The 18,962-nt window shown below is 31.3% G+C and overlaps 1 protein-coding gene across 1 annotated transcript; it reads right to left on the bottom strand.

Annotated features, from left to right (window-relative positions):
• Nucleotides 1–1,184: 1,184 nt before the first annotated feature.
• On the bottom strand, nt 1,185–3,129 carry LOC114739956 (ankyrin repeat-containing protein ITN1-like). The gene is made up of 3 exons (XM_028928063.1): nt 2,733–3,129; nt 1,983–2,407; nt 1,185–1,906 (listed from the first exon to the last, which is right to left on the bottom strand). The coding sequence occupies exons 1-3, from the start codon at nt 2,746–2,748 to the stop codon at nt 1,289–1,291; spliced, it is 1,059 nt and encodes a 352-aa protein (XP_028783896.1). The 5' UTR covers nt 2,749–3,129; the 3' UTR covers nt 1,185–1,288.
• Between the last annotated feature and the right edge of the window lie 15,833 nt (nt 3,130–18,962).

Genomic DNA, 18,962 nt, shown 5'->3' with positions numbered 1-18,962 from the left:
TGTAAATATCATTACATTACATTCCATTATATTGTATTACATTGCATTACGTTCCCTCAGATTTAGTAAACCAAACGGGTTATTATTCTCTTCACTAATAAAGGCATATTTAGGAGGGGAAAATACATAGATTACATATTTATTGTTTTAAACTGAATTTAACTTATTTTTTGATAATAATAAATGAATAAATTTTATCTTATATTTTAAACAGGAGGGAGTGGGTTCTTAGAATTCGGGATTGTTTTGTACGTTAAGTACTGCTTAGCTTTTAATATATCCTTTTAATGAAACTGTGAAATTGTGAAATTGTTTGATCTATGGCAAGACATATCGTGGATTTAATATTTGAAGATCTAATGGAATAGTAATTATATATAGATCCCCGCACTTATTTTTTTTGTTACAAATTAAGCCAGCGTACACATAGATATGTAACAATTTTCTTTTGCAAACTAAGAGAACCGCGTTTCACAAAATACTTATTGACCACACCACTTATTGATAAAATCGTAACTAAATTATATGTTAATCACCAGGGTTATGAAAAACCATGGTTAGTTCAACGGCAATTTTGTTAACCATTGATTAAGGCACATATGGTTCGGCCAACCACGTGCGTCTAAATTAATCTTTCCCAAATCACGGGTTAGTCACAATTTTATACCCATATTTATATCATAATTAATTCAGGCCACAACTACACACACACAAACACGCACAAAATAATCGCAGTTAAATTATGAGCGAGCCACTCATACGCATATTTAAAACCATAATTTTTTATCAGGTATAATTTTATGATATGCGCATGAAATATGCATATACAATATAAAACGATCTACGCTTAATATTTTATATATAAGTAGCTCAAGGATATTAATCATCTATAATAACAAACGGTTGGCTTTGAGTAGGTTTTTCTGTGTTATTTTCCAAACGGAAAAACTAATAATAAAAAAGTTTCAAAATAAATTACACCTATCATGAAGTATGATATTGCAGTCACACCATGCTTTGTAGGGTCTATATTTAACGCTGAGGCATAAATTATTTTTATATTACTTTAACACATTTTGTGAGTTTTTTTTTTACCTTATAGTACAGCAGAATAATTCAATCGTTAGTCAAGTTCAAGATTGGGGAAAGCATCAATGAAATATATATGTTAACATAGAATTGCATTTTCCTTCAACTTGGCCGTAAGCACATCCTATTATATTGCAATAAAATATAATACATTTTGACCAAACTAAACATACTCTGTTCATACACAAAATTACAGAGTCTAGTACAGTATATGATTATTTGGTCGGAAAAGAGACCTGCAGAAGTATTTGGTATAGGGTATATCTAAGCAAAGAGGGAATTGCAGGAACAAAAACAAAGGTATTGGTACAAATGCAAGCACTGAAATGAGCCAGGGGACCCACTTTATTAGACCATGATAATATGTTACAAAGAAGGCACTGCTAAAAGCTACCGTCATGCAGATAACGGAGATGAACAGTGCTACTAGCCCAGATATTAACTTCGATGGCAGTGGCTTGAGAAAATCTTGTTCTGCATAACGTGAGATGAGAATGGACAAGAAGATTAGGATGGAGGTTGAGGATGAAATAAGTCCAGATGCATCTGACACAGCAAATATCTGAAATGGTAGCTTCTCCAAATAGTTAGGATCTCCTGTGTCATTGTTTTTAGCACCAGGAATGGTGAATGCAGCAGAAAATACTCCTGTAGCAATTAGTGTTAAAACAAACATGCAAGACTTTGCAGTTCCCTTCATCCAAGACTCTGCTTCTTTTAGCAGTTCTTTGTGTTCTTTGGTGAATAATTCTCTAGGAGTTAGGCCGTCAGAGTTCCTCATCTCCATGAATGATGGTCGCATTATCTTCTTCACTTCCTACCACATTAAAACATGAATTTGTTACGAAAATAACAGCCTCTTAGCTTCATGAAATCATACATACACAAACCACAAGGGGAGGATCAAACCATAATAGCTCAACCATCATCTGAAAAGCTGCTCCTGAAAACAAGTCAAGTCGGGTTTGCGGTGCTAATTTTGCAGCAAAATGCAATAAATTGCATTTGTCAGTGCTATCCACAGAAGAAACTATGGAGTTCATGTCTGGGCCTGTTTCAAGTATGAGGTTGAAGATACTAGCATGGCGATGCAAAACAGCAATGTGTATTATACTTCGGTTTCTGCCATCCTTTTCCGTCATCAAATCAGGGTAGGTGCTCAAAAGCTCTACTAGAAGCTCAAAATTTCCAACTTCAGCAGTATTGAATATTACTTGTGAAGGTTCTCTTATGAGTCTCGTCATGCTTGACTCATCTAGAAGAAGAATTTCATTCCAAATATTCCTGACAAGCTCAATAGCCAGATCCTGCTTCGCACCTGGAGCAGTCTAATTACGTAATAAAGAAGACAATGAAAAAAAGAAGATCTTTTTCAAAAAACCAATTCTTCAAATGATAACATATTTATAGCATTTGCAATATTGCTGTGTTTTCAACCCAGCAGTTCAGAGTTTAATCCTTCCCACCTCGTAGCATAAAAGTGTGGCGTAACTGTATTGACACTCAATCCTAAAGTGCATTCAAAATGAAGGATAAATTAGATATTGCACTATAGCTATAGATGACCTTACAGAAAAACTGCCACATTGCAGCTTGATGTTTTTGAGTTGAGTTTGTCCTTGGAAATCTATTCCTAGTCTTACCCTTGGATGAATACATTTATTTATGGGTCAAGCATCCTTGCTTTGTATTTTCCTTGCATCAATAGTTATGTGTAGGATGATTGGAGTACTTTGTGTTTTAATATTAGATTCAGCCTATGCTGGCCATCATGAAAATAAGAATAAGCAAGAACAGAACTGTTTTCTTCTTGAGAATCTTTGAAGCAGGAAGTGATGGTAACAGGAATATTAAGTATTTCTTCTTCTGCTCATTAAGTAACATAAATGGACCAAATAATTAAATAGTTTAGTTTTCCTGATAGTGTTGATTGTAGTCACTTACTGGACTTCATGATCTGTTTTTGATGTGCGGGACTCTGGCAACCAGAACTTGAAGGCTTTCGAGCTAACACATGTAAAGCTGTACCATTGTCTCCATCATGAGCTAAAGCTAGCTCTGGCCTCTCTTGCAGCAGTAACAAGGCTAAATCTGCAAAATGTTCCAATAATGATTGAGTTGCAAATTCTAATGCATACATAATTTTGGTGCCTATCTGTATACGCTTCAACTTCCTTGGTTACAATTCGTACAATGCTTTAGATATGTGTACCTAAGTGAGGTGCTTATGGTTCACACATTACATCAAGTGCAATCATACATATGAGTAAGAAGCACGCAATTTTGAGAAAAGGTGAAAATGATGTATTGAAACAGTCAATTATTTGCACTTTGATCAGTCATTATCAGGCCAAAAAAGATCAGTCATCAATTGCAGGATAGTACACCTTGTATATTGAACTTTACCAACTGACTTGAGAAAAATGAGGGCCAGTGTGTGAGCTTCATGTTTCTAGAGAAATCATATTCTAGCCCTCCAATGCTTGTAGTAAACATGACTTGACTAGTCTCTCCAAGTTTACTGTGAAAGTTAGCTTGTCATACCATTTAGCACAAGCATGAGCAAAGACTAGTGTAAGGAGTTTATAGAATAATGAAAAGAGATGTTTACTTCAAGCTTAGTTGCTGTGATCTCTTTTTTCCCCATGATCTTCTGATCAGGAGCAAATAACAATAATATATTCATCAACTTTTAGGCTTCGTTTATTTAATGAGCCCTTTTTGTCAAAACAGTAGTTGTTAGAGAAGAAACGTCTGGCATTAAAGGGCTCCAAGAATTAATCAGAATATGCGTGCCTCTGTTTCACCAAAAAAACGATCTCACCTGCCCCACAGCCACATCATTGCAATAACTATATATGGTTTGAAAAAACACGACATCCTTTAACACTAATAACTTTTGCTTTACAAGACATACATCATTATATAATTTACTTCTGTTCTGGTGCTTTTTTTTTCTTGTAGGTGTGCTTCGGCTCTTTTGAGATAATCAATCCCTCCCCTTTAGTTTCGCTGATTCATGCTCTTTCATCTCTTGTTCCGTTCCCTTCTCTTCCCAACAACAAAAGATACTTCACCTCAGCTTCGCTTGTCTTTTTCTCTCATCTCAGCCATGAACATACATCATTATATGATTTACTTTTCTCAAATATGCGCAGCTTTAACACTTGTGAGTTTTGCTCACTGAACCATAATTATTACACACGTCATTTTGGCATAATCCAATTCAACATGAACACCACCTACACCTTCCCGCTCTTTATCTGTATATCCAACTTCTTTTTCTTCATCTGTAATTATTTCTGAGTACTTTTTAATTTTTGGGATATATATGAGGGTGAAGGGGAGAAGGAGACAAAGAAGGCTATAAGTGGCCAACAGAAAAAGCAGCATATATAACACTTGTTTTGTGTCTAGGTTTGATTTAATTTGTTGTGCTTGCTGCTTGCTCTAAATCTTGTAGATAATGATTGCTCAGGACTTGTCACCATGCCTCCAAATTCCATCTATCTTTATGTATCGCCTTTTCAAATATTGTCTAGCTTTAACTTTTTAATAATGCCATCATGACCTTTTTGTTTTTTCCAGCAAAATGTTGAAATAGATAAATTAATGTTTGTTTCCCCTTGGGGATATATGTTTATTAGTCAAGCTGATCAAGTTTTGTTAGTTTCAGTTGATGACCTTTCTGGTATGTTAAAGCAGCCAAAATTAAATTTTTCCTGTATATAAACAACTAAATGGCACTTAAAATAAATCAGATTACTAAATAAATAAAGATATCAGAAAAGGCAACTCAAAATTAGCCCCAATCATTTTTTGAATATGAAACAAAAGAGCCCATATGACATAAACCCAACAGATCAATAAAGAGGCAAAATTAAAACGGAAGAAAGAAATCAGTTTTGTTAAAATATGAACAAAAATTAATGAGTCCAACTGAAAATGTCGTTTAATGGGTTGCCGCAGGCACTAAACCAGAAATGTTAGAAAAATAAATTTGATTTTTAATATAAGAATTAGATAATAAATTTATAAATATTAAAAAATTAATTAAATTAGTTATTAGTAATAAAATGATCTTGTCTTCCTTAAAATATCCCTATTAATCATGTACATTGAAACTATTTTTTATTGGAGACTCCTTAACACGTGCAAGCATCACAGGAATTACTTGGAAGTAAAATGAATAAATATTAGAGGCAAAATTAATTAAGATCTTATATTTAAAACTAAATTAAATCTCCAACTAGCTCTTATATTAAGCATTAAGATAATATTAATTACCTAATTTGTTTTTCAAATTAACCTCCTAAGTTCAAAGTGGTAGACAGTAGCAATTGACACGTAGACTTCCTCAACAATCACTTGCTTATTAATTAACTCATTATACATACTCATTTCCTTTAATTTTCCAACACTTTTCATCGACGAACATGGACACCTAGCTTGACTCGCCATATATGCATATAAATACAGGTATCTGATTCATAGGTTTCACAGCAGACCGTAGCTATCTATTCATCAAATTATAAGCAATCTTTTGAAGAAGAAGAAGCTTAGCTTTGTGAAGGAAGGAGCAGTATGAGCTCTCAACCACAGGGCTCCAATAATATAAGAAATGGCACATCAGTTCCTGATAATCAGGGTATCTTTAGCCCAAATTATGAAAATCAGGGAAACCCTACAGCATCTGGCACTCAGACCCAGGGCTCCAATATAAGTGATGGCACTTCAATCCCTAATGGTCAAGATGTCAGGTCCCCCACTGGTCGAACACCATGACCCTCTTCATTTTATTTTCAGGTTCATATACATTTATTCCTTTCTTTATTCATATAAATCACTCTTTCCATTAGGAAAAACTGATGAGTTATGCGTTAATTTAACTTTTTTTTATCAAATTCTTGGTTTCAAATTCAAGACCTCCAAATCAAATCTTCATGATGAGCTTGCGATGAAGGCTGAATTTGATTCTTATTATTAGGTTCTTAATTTAATTTGAACATGACATATGAAGATGAACAGGTCCTTGACACACACACAGTTTGCGTTGCAATAAATGAATTAACTTTCACATATTTGCTATATTATTAAAGAATTTTGTAGTATTTTAAGTGCCTATACAAACAGCTTTTTCAGATTCTCATCCTTCTTGTAATTAACCTTACTCCAAAGTGCAAAGAGATCATAATTAAATCTTGTTTATATCTGCTTATCTTAAATACTTATAAATATTTTTATGTAAATCGAGATAAAACTTTCCTCGTATACATAGTTATTACCTTTTATTTTGTAAATTAGCCATGTCTTGTAACAATGTTGTTATTCATCATTTTTGTATTAATGTCTGCCCTCAATCTCATTCTGGTTTTTATTTTCATGCAGATGATCATCAAGTGCCGGTCTTGATAAAAGAATAAAGGAAGCAAAATATTATAGCGCAGTTCTATCATAATTATATAGCTAGCAAGAATAAGAATACTATGAAAAATATTATTCAACTATTCTTTTTGGTTTTGTTTTGCGTCTAGAAATGATTTGTTGTTCTTGTTGCTTCCCAGAAATAATATACAAAGTCAAGTGTCTGAGTAGTTTCACCTTCGAGGATGTCTTCACTCTTGACATGTACTCTTAGAAGCAATTAACCATTGTTATTATATTATTAAAATTAATGAATGTGTTGCGTAATTTTGTCACATCCCAAAAATTTTTACCTAGCTATAAAGGATTCAAAATTAGGACAAGAGTCAATGTAAGAACTAGATGGGGAGATGAAACAACTTTTGATGTGAAATCCCGATAAGGTCCGGGCTAGCATTTTTGTAATTATCAGTCTAGGAAGGACAAAACGGAAAAATTTGAAAAAAATTCTAGAAAATCCCCAAAAAATAGAAAAAGTGTAGAGTAGAGGTTTTGAAAATTCGGTTGAGGCGCGAAAGATGGAATTTCGGTGAAAATTATTTATTACGGAATTTCCCATAAACAAAAGTTTTTCGGGAAAATATTAGAAAATCAAAGAAAATAGTTATTTTAATTAGTTAGAGGCCTCAATAAATTTGGGATATTTATGAAAAATTAATAAAAATATTTATTTGAATTTATAAAATTAGTTTTAGGATTTTTAAGTTCATAAATTAATTTTAGAAAATTAATTTTCCCTCAGAACTAACGATAGAAGTCTAATCGGAGAAAATTCAAAATAAATACCTAGAGGTGGCAAAAAATTCTGAAAATTTTCAGATCATGCTCCCATATTAAAATGTAAATTATCACAAAGAGAGATAAATTTTTAGAGGTCTGAGAAAAATTATGAAAGGTTACTAGTGAATAGTAACCGATAAAATTTTAAATTGGTTTGAGATAGTGATTTGGTTTGTGGGCCATCTTTTTGGACCAGCCCAAAAAATTTGTGAGGCCCACATTGAGCCCAATTTTGTGCAGAATCTGGAGGCTTCAACTAATTAAAGGAAAATGCAAAAATTAGGGGATAATTGTATGGAGAAATCTAGATTATGGCCACATGGAGTGATCTGAATATTTTGGATACTTGATGGCTGCCACCTACACCCTTGAGGTGTCCCAAATTTTGGCCAATTGAGGGGAAAAATATCAGACCAATTTTTCTATAAATACCCGTAGAAAATATCAAGAAAATGTTGGAAAATTAGGAAAAATAAGAAGAGACCCTGTCACTGTTTATCTAGCCCCTTTGTTCAAACTTTTTGAGGTGTTTTAGGAAAGAAATCATCCAACACACACCAAGAAAACATTAAGGTATGTCTAAGCATCATTATCCCTAAGTATTATATTGATTGGATTAGGATTTTTGCTTGGAAAAATACTGAAAAATTCGGTTGGGATGTGTGATGCTTAAGAAAGAATAGAAACCTTAATAATCAAGTGGAATAAGGAAGATTAAATGGTGTATGAATTGATTTTTGGAAGAAAACCAAGTTAGGGTTTTGGTTCTTCATTTTGGCTAGCATTGTTCATAGGGAAGGAGTTTGTTTTCCATTGATTTGATGATTCCAATAGTTTTAAAATATGTTTTTGTGTAGGGATATGTTATTGGAAAGTGTTTGAAATCATTAGAATCAAAAATAAAAATTTTGGAAACATAGAGCCCCTTATTCGGCCAAGTGAAGATCACGGGGAAGGAGTGTGAATTTCAAAAATCCGATTGCACCATTGGATTCCTCATGAAAAATTGTGTAGGACTGAATCATGAGATGATTGATTCTAAAGAAGGAATCATTTTGTTAAAAATTAAAGAAAAGGGGGGAAATTGTTAATTAAGTTAATGTTAAAGTGTTGGAATCAAATTGTTTTGTGATTAATATGGTCTATGTTTATGCTTGGTTTAATAGGCATTGAGAGGAGGAATTAAGGAGAAGCATTGCTCTTTGGAGTAATCATTTGGACAAGCTTTTAAAAAGGCAGCTTTGAGTTATAATTTGATTGTTTATCTTACCTATTTGTTGTGATTTGTTATTTGCTTGGATTGGAGGAACTGTGTGGTGATTTTGATTGTTTAATTGACATTGGTTATGCTTTGGCCAAGTGCTTTGTGATATGTCGATGTGGATAATATAATGTTCCTCTCCTTGCGTGATATTTGGTATGAATTCCTATGAGTTGGAAATGGTTTAAATTACATGACATGTCATAATTAAACTTGCACTGATTTACATGATAATTATAATTCACATGATACTAAGATTTCTTTGAAATATCACTCTTCCTATGTCATTTTATCCACTAATTAGGAAGTGGATCAGCATGGAGCAAGGGAAAGAATTGGCCTTGGAATGAAATGGCTTTATGAATATTATGCTATGTTAGAAACTTTTATCAAGTGTGCTAAACTTTATGTTGACTTTATGATAAGTTATGAATGATATTTTGATGTAAATTATATTGTTATTCCATGTTCCAATATTGGAATTATACTTGATGCATTGTAGAAAGAATGTCGATGAAGGAAAAATAGGAAATAAATTAAGAAAGTGGTAATTAGGGGATAAAAATTTCCTAAAAAGTATCAAACTTGTGACATATAAAATAATAAAGAATTGTTGGATTTTGAATCTGATATTTTGCAGGCTAAAGGATCTCATTTTTAGCTTTAAAACAAGTGGTAATTCATTAAAGTTGGAGTTGTGTGCTAAGAGTTATGCCCTTCTAAAGTTGGGCAAAAATACTAAAAATTTGAAAATTTATCAAATGAATATTATACTTTGATGAATTTCCTAGAATTATTCTGGATGGGATTGGACCTAATGATTATTTTTCCTCCATAGAACTCTTAGCAAGCTTCGTGTGAAAATTAGAACCACATCGTTTTGATTTTTTTAGATTTAGTTATGAATTTTCAAAGTTAGCCCATTTTCGGATGAACAGTATACAAACAGAATGAATAGTAAAAATCTAAAATTCAAAATTTTTCATCCGAAAATATTATGAAACGACTTATATTAGTTCCAATTAACGTATAATGGGATATAAAGAGAGGTGTGACAAATGTAATTTAAATTTCAGTAAAATTCAAGAGATCAATTATTGTAAACAATTGGCATGATATGACCTTAACCTTCAAATCCTAAATTATCAAAACAAGAATGCTTATTTGTTAAAATACGCATAACAATAGTAAGCTACAAATGTAGATTAATTCCCCAGGCCGGTAAAATTAAAACCACTAATCGTTTTTTGTCAAAAGATAATCTTCTCCATTATTCATATAGCTGATTTAATTTGTTGGGTTTTCCTTGTTTCACTAATTTGGCGGAGAGAGAGGGAAAATTTTTGCGTGTGCCTTATTAAATCCAAAATGCGTTATTTTAAAATTCCAATGCTTCAAAGTGCCATTCTGTATCCTAACTTGGACCCATTCTGTATCCATAAATATAATGATAATTGGACCATGGACTCAATCTTCCCGAATATTCTCAGTCACCAAAACTGTGGCAATAGCAATATAATGTTTAAATCTGTCCAATCATAAATAATTATTTTTACATTTTGATGGAGTGAAAAATTTTCTTATGCATATTTTTAATACCAATATAAAAATATATCCATATACTACCTCCGGTCTCACATGACTCACTAATCAATTTGTACTTCCATATAATATACGAAAGGGAGTGGGGGCCCACCTTTGTTGACCTTCCAAATCATATACGACGTTTTTTAAAATTAAATGGCTACCAAATCATATAACAATTAATAACTTTCCCAATTACTTTCTCAATAACGCACACACGAATATGATATACTATATATACATATATAATTATTTTCGGCTGAATTTTTTAAAGCATAAATTTCACCTGTAAACTCAATGAAATTTCATGCGCCACATAAGTAAAACTTTTTAGTTTAGAATAATGTTTATTTGAATTAGAAAAAGAAGAAAGCACATAGTAGAAGTCGACTTGTTTAGAACACAAATTTAAAAAAATTTATTATTTGACTAATTCAAACGCAGGAAAATGGTAGCTAGGATTCACCGTCCGTAGAAATGAAACTAAATAAATGCGTTGAATGATCAATCTTAAATTTGCAATCCTAATCCTTTAGACAAATAATTTATTTATCAAAATATAGATAACATCAATAATATGACTAAATGATGAATATTTTCACCACCGAGGTATGCGAAGCTCAATTTCTATTTTTCAATAACCACAAGATCACGTATAGGATGTATCAATAATTATATTTTATTCTTCCAGGTAATCAATACATGTCATACATTTCGGACATTCTTAATTATATATGTTAATATATTTATCATAATAGGATTTATTTATTTGATGCATATATTTGTCAGTTTACTGATATTCGTTTAATTTAAATTTAATCAATTTGTTCTTAAGCCAAAAAAATTTTTAATTTGTTCGTTTGACCGTAGGTCTGATTGATTTGATGGATGTCGTTACAATTTTAAAAAACAATCTCCTTGATCTTTGTTGTTTTGTTTATAAACTTTTGTTGAATAAATAAAACTTTGTCTCCAACGCTACCAGAAAGGGACGTTCAATATTTTGTCTTCCTAGTTTAAAATATATACTATTACACATATGGGTCAATATTTTATTAACAATATATGGCAAAAAATTATTTTATTAACAATAATAATACTTTACAATCACTAATTAATTATGTTTTACTATATTGAGCATGAAGCTCGATGCAGATCAAATGTTGTACTGGAGTATATTATATACATGTATAAAATGTTTTTAATCGTAGGGATTGAGACAACCGTTCCTTTAAAACCCATTTAGATCAAAATTTTCAATTTATTCGAACGATTAACCATGATAGAAAAGAAGAAACCTTAAAATTTTAAAATCGCTATCATGGTTAAAGGAAATAAACTTATATTACGAGCCACATCAATCGTTCACTTGGGCCTTGGACTTTCAAAGTCCAGAAATATCATTCAACCATTAGCCCAAACCAAACTTATATTTTCAAACGTACAAACTGATAAATCAGTTTAATATAAACTATAGAGCTCATTAGTCAAAATTCAACACTTTCAAAGGAGCGTTACATGCAGAGTCTAAGATGTCTCGGGCCTCCTCGCGGCCCTATCATACCAGATAGTAGTAATTAAAAGTATTCTTTTACATCATGATAGTAGATGAGCCCTATATGGCAATATATAACAAGTCAGCACATAGAACAAAAGCAAGGAGGCTATAAAAGCTATAACAGCACACTATGCCTTCGGAGCCTTCCCTAATGGGCCACCACCTGAACTATCACCTGAAGATAGTAAAAACCACGGGGTGAGACAAACGCCTCAGTAACCAACTTTCCAACTCATCATACACACTAACACGTGCCCATGAGGTGTCAAGTGGGATTAATTCTCAAAAACATAGATATATAATTTCAATCATCCAAACCCTCACTTTGGGGGTTATCACACAAGCCACATAGTCTATCCCTCACTATGGAGGATTAATCAGACATATAGGCCTATCCCTCACTTTGGGGGACGAATAAGAAGCCACAAAGGCCTATCCCTCACTATGGGGGACGAAGGAAGAAACCAACCAATGTGCACCAATGGCGGCCTTACCACGTGGTAGGATAGCGCTTAATCCAAAATCCAAATAACAACCAATCATTCACACTATCATTAAAAATATCTTAATCTTTTCTCAGTATAATATATAAGATATAAATCATATATATTTTCCAAACTTCTCAATCACAATTCCAAAAATCTCACAAGACAATTTTCATAGCTCAACAGATATAATATATCTACTCGAATTCCAAATAGCAAATATTATTCAAAAATAGGAAAATACTCACAAACAACATATTAGCACATATAACAAGTGAAAAGTGGTTACCTCTCACCAAAGCAATACTAAGGATTACCACAAGGTCAATCCTTTGCTCAACCAATAATTAATCTACACAATTAATATAACCACATATTAATATAAACTAATTAATTAATTACACTTCTTTATATTAGTTAAATTTCTAATTTAATTAAATTTTTATTCTAAAGTCCCGCAACTCTCATAACCCAAAAATTATTAAGTATTTTAGAAACAACTTAAATTTTCTAACAACCCAAATTATTTATTTACCACCTCCAAATTATTTACCTTAATAAAAAGGATTTTCCACAATTTCTAAATATAAAATTATTATATTCTAAATTCCAAAAATCTCATTTTAAGTTTAAACCTCAAAATCAAACTCTTAAAAATTTAATAATACTTTAAATATTTATAACTAAATAATATAATCAAAACTTTAATGGTATAACTACCATATATATATTTCCATAAATAATAAACTTTTTAGCTACAATAATTATTTTAAAACCTCCAGTCACCCAATAAATAAAACTAAATCGATTAAAATCTCAATAATATATCAAACAATCCAAATAAATTATTTAACTTAAATTTAATCGGTAAAAATATGGTATATCCCATAAATGACAGATTTTCAACTAAATAAATTAATTTAAATACTAAAACTAACAAATAGACAAATCTAAACCGATTAAAATTAACAACTCATTTACTTCTAAATTTCTATAGTCATTTTTGTCAAAACTCAATACTTATATCATATATAAGTCTCAAAATTTTCTCCAATCACTATAGTAATAATGTAAATAGGAAGCTCAAAATATACAGGAAATATTCATAAAGAAAGTTTAATAAAAGGAAGTAATTTTATATACCTAAAATATCTTCAAAGCTTGCCCTCTCTTTTACCAGTATGCTCCTCTCTCTCACACATTCTTCAGCTCTCTCTCTCTCTTCTTCTTGCGCCTGCGGGGGAAATGAATTGTGGGGGGTATTTAACACCCCCACACATTTATTGGGGGAGGGGGTTTTTCAAACTCAAACCCCCAACTTTCCACCGATTTCTGTGGAAAGTTGGACTTTTTTTATTTTATATTATAATAAAATATTATTATATTATATTATATTATTTTTCAATTATATATATTTTGAATTTTTTTTTTGGGTCTAAATAAAATTTAGGATATTACAAGGATCGCATAATTAAACAAATTCAGATTAACCGGAAAAAACATTTAAATAGGAATTATAGATAATATTTAGATTCAAGTCGGTAATTAAGAAGATTTTCTTTTGTTGGCAAAAAAAAAAAAACAATTTTCTTTTGCAAACAATTAACTGTTTACTATCTAGTGATATTATTATATAATTATTATACAATTAATTAAATAATCATCCATTTTTTCTACTATATTCTCCAATATTAAGTTCATCTTTGATTTTTTTTTAAACCCTTCTCAGACGTTTAGGAAACGCGTAAATTAATTAAGTTATATGAGGGACTATATATACACAAGTATGATTGGCATAACACTCGGCATGCATATCGTGATTACGTCAGAATTTTCCTGTTTATGCTTCTATCGTAAAACACACTCTTTCGGCCCTAAATATAAAATTCATTTTATAATATAAATTATATTATAAAATGGATTTTATATTTAGTTACAGAGGAAGTATAATAGTATATATGTTTATCTTTTACATACAGACTATTGAATATTAGACACATAAATAAAAACGAAATAAATTGATGTGAAAATTCCAACACATAGGCTGTGAAAATATCCTCTCTTTTTTTTTTTGAAAATTCCTTCTGAGAAGAAAATTATATGAAACTGAGATGTACAATATTTTTGGCAGTAAATAAAAGAATAGGAAAGAGACAGGCCAATGCTTTGAGAATTTCCGGGAAGCTGTGACGAAATCTCCTGTAATCTGTTTCACTAACTCAAACTCAATCACCCAAAAATTAAAAAACCATTAATATTTTATTTTGTGAGTTTCCAATTCATTTGCTTGATTGATTCTGCCTATTTCCAGCTAACCATATCCATATGTCAATTTAAAATCTTTAATTATTTTCTACAAAATGACAGTTGAAAAGACATTAAGGAAATAGGTATATGGATTAACAGTTGAAATTTTTTTTATTAGTTAATTCAGACGCAAATTTCGGTTGTTAAAGAAAAAGATCTCTAATTTTATATGATTCTAATTCTGTGGTCATTGTGATTTGGAAAAGGCGTAACTAGATATATAGTAGTTACGCAATAATTTCTCTAATTGTCTATAATACCCAAAGCATAAAAAATAAACATAAAAAACCCAGCCATAAATTAGGGTGAAAATTCCACCTCAAAGTCGGTCGGTGATGATGTTGAAATTTTGAGCCTTTTGGAAAAGAAAGGTTTCAAAATATGCAAAGGTCAATGGAATGAGAATTCTCGATAACTTGTTGCAAAATCTCGTAGTCGTTTTATTTAACCAATAAAAAATAACTAATTATTGTATTTTAAATATTTCCATTCTTTTCCCCCTTCTCTTTCTACACGGAGAGGATAGAAGTCATCGATACAAATATATAAGTTGCACCATTCATCGTTTAAAAATAATTAGCGTACCTAAATTCTCAAATTTTATATAATACAAAATAAAAAATACCTATTTTTTTCCTCATAAATTCCACAAAAATTAAAAATGCAACGGTAACAAAATACACAAACATAATTAATTAGATATACACTCATATAAACGTAGACAAATACATCTGTATATATCCGCAACAACATTAAAAGCCTTACATAATTATCTGCGTAAGTGGGGATTGTTTATATGGATCCTATGACACTATTTTGCTTTGTTTAAAATTAACTTCTTCAATAAGCCATTGACCAGTATAGTAGTTACAATTTATATAAAATCTCTCCCTCTCTCTCTCTCTACATATAATATAAAAAATCTAATAAGCTACAGAAAAAGATTACGAGACATGTTAGTTGACGGGTATATATAAAAGTTCACGGCTTTTAAATCAGACGCGGCGGAGACCCAAGACGACGCTGATAAATTACAGGCAGGCGCACGCACCTACAACGAAGACATGGCCGAGTTCCCATCCGGAAAGGTCAAAAATACCACTGCGACATCACGTCGAATATGGGCAAGAATGGAACTTGGAAAAAGCAACGTCGTAACCTCATCGATACAGAGCAGAAACATGCAGAAAAATTCCTAAACCGCGTTTTCAAAGTCATTGTCTATGAGACGGAGTTTCAATTCTATGCGACTCATTGATCGATCACACTTACGTTAACCATTTTCGTATAATATGGGTGTGTGTGTGCAGAGAGAGAGAGACGCCCCCACACACGCACAGGTGGCCTAAGATTTTGATTAGCGTGTGCCCTAATCTAACGCTGGTTTTAATTTGCCGACTACAGTAATGAATTAATTCGTATACAAATTAATGTCTCCACGTAAATATCTTACCAATCAATTGGTTATTTCCCATTAATTTCCTTCTTTCAACGTTGGACCATACTCCTTTAGTCTTATTTATAAGTCACTTCTAACATGTTTCACATAGGCTAAGAAAAACCTTAAATTTCATTAATTCTCATTTAAAATTTAACAATTTCTTAATTTTATCCATATTTAATATGTATTATATCTCATATAGAGACAGTCAACACAATAATAAATAAAGGATAAAATTGTATATTTATAAAAAAAAATTTCTCTTAGTACTTTATAAATAGAATAAAAAAATATTTTTTTTCTCTGTCCTGTAAATAGAACCAAACGAGTATTACCTTACCTCTCTCTCTCTCTATAAGTATTTGATCGATCCTCATTTGACAGTATTCATCTGAAAGGACCTTTCTGAAATCCATGTCCCTATACTTTGTTGCTTGTTGTACGGAATCTTTGAATAATAAGATAAAGTTCGGTACTGTACGTGGAATCAATTAGTTCACTTTTTGGAAAAAGGAAGTTTGTCTTTGTATATAGTATATGCACTTTTCTTTTTTCTTTTTGGCCATCTAATTTTTTTTTATTTTTGGTTGCATCAACTTGAGGGCAACTTAATGTTTGAAAAGTCTACCATGCCTTTGGCCTACAATTTAAAGGCGACTGGATGAGTCCTCTTTTTATTAAAGAAAAAAAAATACAAGTATAACATTCAAATACATAATATTACATTCTTCCTTCCTAATTGAAGGGCATTTCCGGCAATAACTTAAATGATGAGTTGAATCATTCAAACATTCCAAACATTCACATATATATAGTATTTGTATTTCTCATTTATTATTATTGGGTATTTAATTTCACCTCAGTAAATTAAGTTTAACCACCACAACTTTACCTAATAGGTACTTCTGAAATACGTTTCAATTAGCTGGCCTTATTTAATTAAACTGAAAATTCTGTTTGCACATGACAATTGGGTCAAATTTACTAGACTTTTAATCTAGAAACTGCTAGAGCAAGCGACGACAAGAAAGGTTAATATGGAACCCACATGATCTGTTTGTAAGAAGAACTCAAGCTCGATATATATCGAAATTAGGCTATGCCCAGAATTGAATTACCCAGGCTTTCCCCCCCTTAAATAATTGATTAATTTAGTTGTTCTATTTTCAATATTCGATACATCACAATATCCAAATAAACATGTATATAGGTATGATATATTATTCCTCAAATTTTCTTGTATTTTAAAGGTGTACAGTTGTTGTCCTTTTTTATTGTTTTATTTTTTCTCATTCAATTTTATTTTAATTTTGATGCAGCATGTGAAGTGCCGTTGATATTGGGTTAGGCTTGAAAAGGAAGAATGGGAAGAAAAAAACAGCATACACACACAGAGGACAACTACGTACACACACCACACACACACACACACAATTTATTCATTTTCTTAGTTTGTTCACTTTGCCTCTAGCTAGCTAGGTAGTAACCTAGATTACCAGAAAGAGTTGTAATTCTTCAATTTGGTTGTTGTTTGCTTTTACGTCTGGATTTGACTTAGCTTGTATTGAGCAATCACTTCCAATAATGGAAACAGTATCCATTTGAAAGGACCTTTTAGAAATCTATGTCCCTTTACTTTATTTGTTGTTTATTGTATGGAATCTTGGAACAAGATAAGTTTGGTACTGTACCGAGAATAATCAATTTCACTTTCAAGGTGAAGTTTGTCTTTATAAATATATATAGCATATGCACTTTTCTTTTTTCTCTTTTTGGCCATGTATAGTATATATCATAACTTTACCGAATTACTTCTCAAATACATTTTACTTAACATTGTAGTATACCATGAAAACTGGAAAGTTGACGTATTAACTATTTCTCTGTCCTATAACTAGTCCTATTTATAGGACAGAGAAAGAAGACATTTTTTGGTCCTATTTATAGGGCATTAAGAGAAATTTTTTGTATAGATGTATAATTTTACCCTTTATTTATTATTGTGTTGATTTTGTTTACATAAGATATAATATATATTAAATAGGGATAAAGTTAAAAAGTTGTTGAATTTTAAATGAGAGTTAATAAAATTTAAGGTTTTTCTTGGTCTGTGTAAAACATATTGGAAGTGACTTCTAAGCAAGACCAGAGGAGAATAATAAGAAACCCTTTACTATTTAAACTGCGAAAATTCTGTTACACATGACAATTCGTTCAAATTTACTGGACTTTGAATTTCGAATTTTATCAACAAAAAAAAAAAGAATTTAGAAAGCAAGAGACGATTTAATAAGAAAAACTCCAATACTTGACATATTGAAATTAATTTGCTCATAGCAATAAATTAAGGTGAGGCCTCCCACCACGTACGTAATCGGTGATAATGTACATAGAATTTTAATAATGTTGAGTCCTAATTCTGAAAAGAAAGTTCCACGAAACATATGTAATTATGTAAAGTTGTGGAACCAAATTAAAAATCTATATAAAATTAAAGGGCCAAATATATAATTTGGCCTATTTTTAAAATAAAAGAACGGTCTTTTTGTTAAATCCATGTCGGCGTACTTTGTTGTTTATACTTTATATATTATGGAATCATTGGAGTCAGATAAAGTTAGGCACTGTACGTAGAATCAATTTCATTTTTAAGAAAATTTCTTTATCGTTTATGCACTTTGAAGCCTCCATTTCTCATCCAGAAACAAAGTCACATTTTAGCCTTCTCACAAACATATAGCAACACAACACGATCAGTCAGAAATGATCTTTTTCTTCTTTCGGGTAAAAATTCAAAAATGGGTTCAGTTAAATATCTAAGGTTAAAAAAGTAAACACAGACCGACGAGTTTGTTCTGCTGGAAGAAATCAAATAACAATATATAAAAGCATAAGGAATTTGAAAAACGGATATCAATCCTCAATATATGATATGCACGCCTCTCATATAACTAAAAGAATTTGAAAGCCTTATTTTATAAAACTGATAACTTTATATATTGTTGGACTTAGCCTGATCCACCCTTGGTGGAT

The sequence above is a fragment of the Neltuma alba genome, unplaced genomic scaffold (assembly GCF_004799145.2).
Source record: "Neltuma alba isolate B1F8T4 unplaced genomic scaffold, ASM479914v2 tig00002991_pilon, whole genome shotgun sequence".
Taxonomy (NCBI): Eukaryota; Viridiplantae; Streptophyta; class Magnoliopsida; order Fabales; family Fabaceae; genus Neltuma; species Neltuma alba.
The sequence above is the reverse complement of the archived record's forward strand: the minus strand, read 5'-3'. Positions and strand labels throughout refer to the sequence as shown.

What these genes read in the sequence shown, in the direction of transcription:
- LOC114739956 (XM_028928063.1), bottom strand. An exon ending in TATGGTTTGATCCTCCCCTT is followed by an intron (nt 1,907 to 1,982) that starts GTGGTTTGTGTA and finishes TTAATGTGGTAG; the next exon opens with GAAGTGAAGAAGATAATGCG.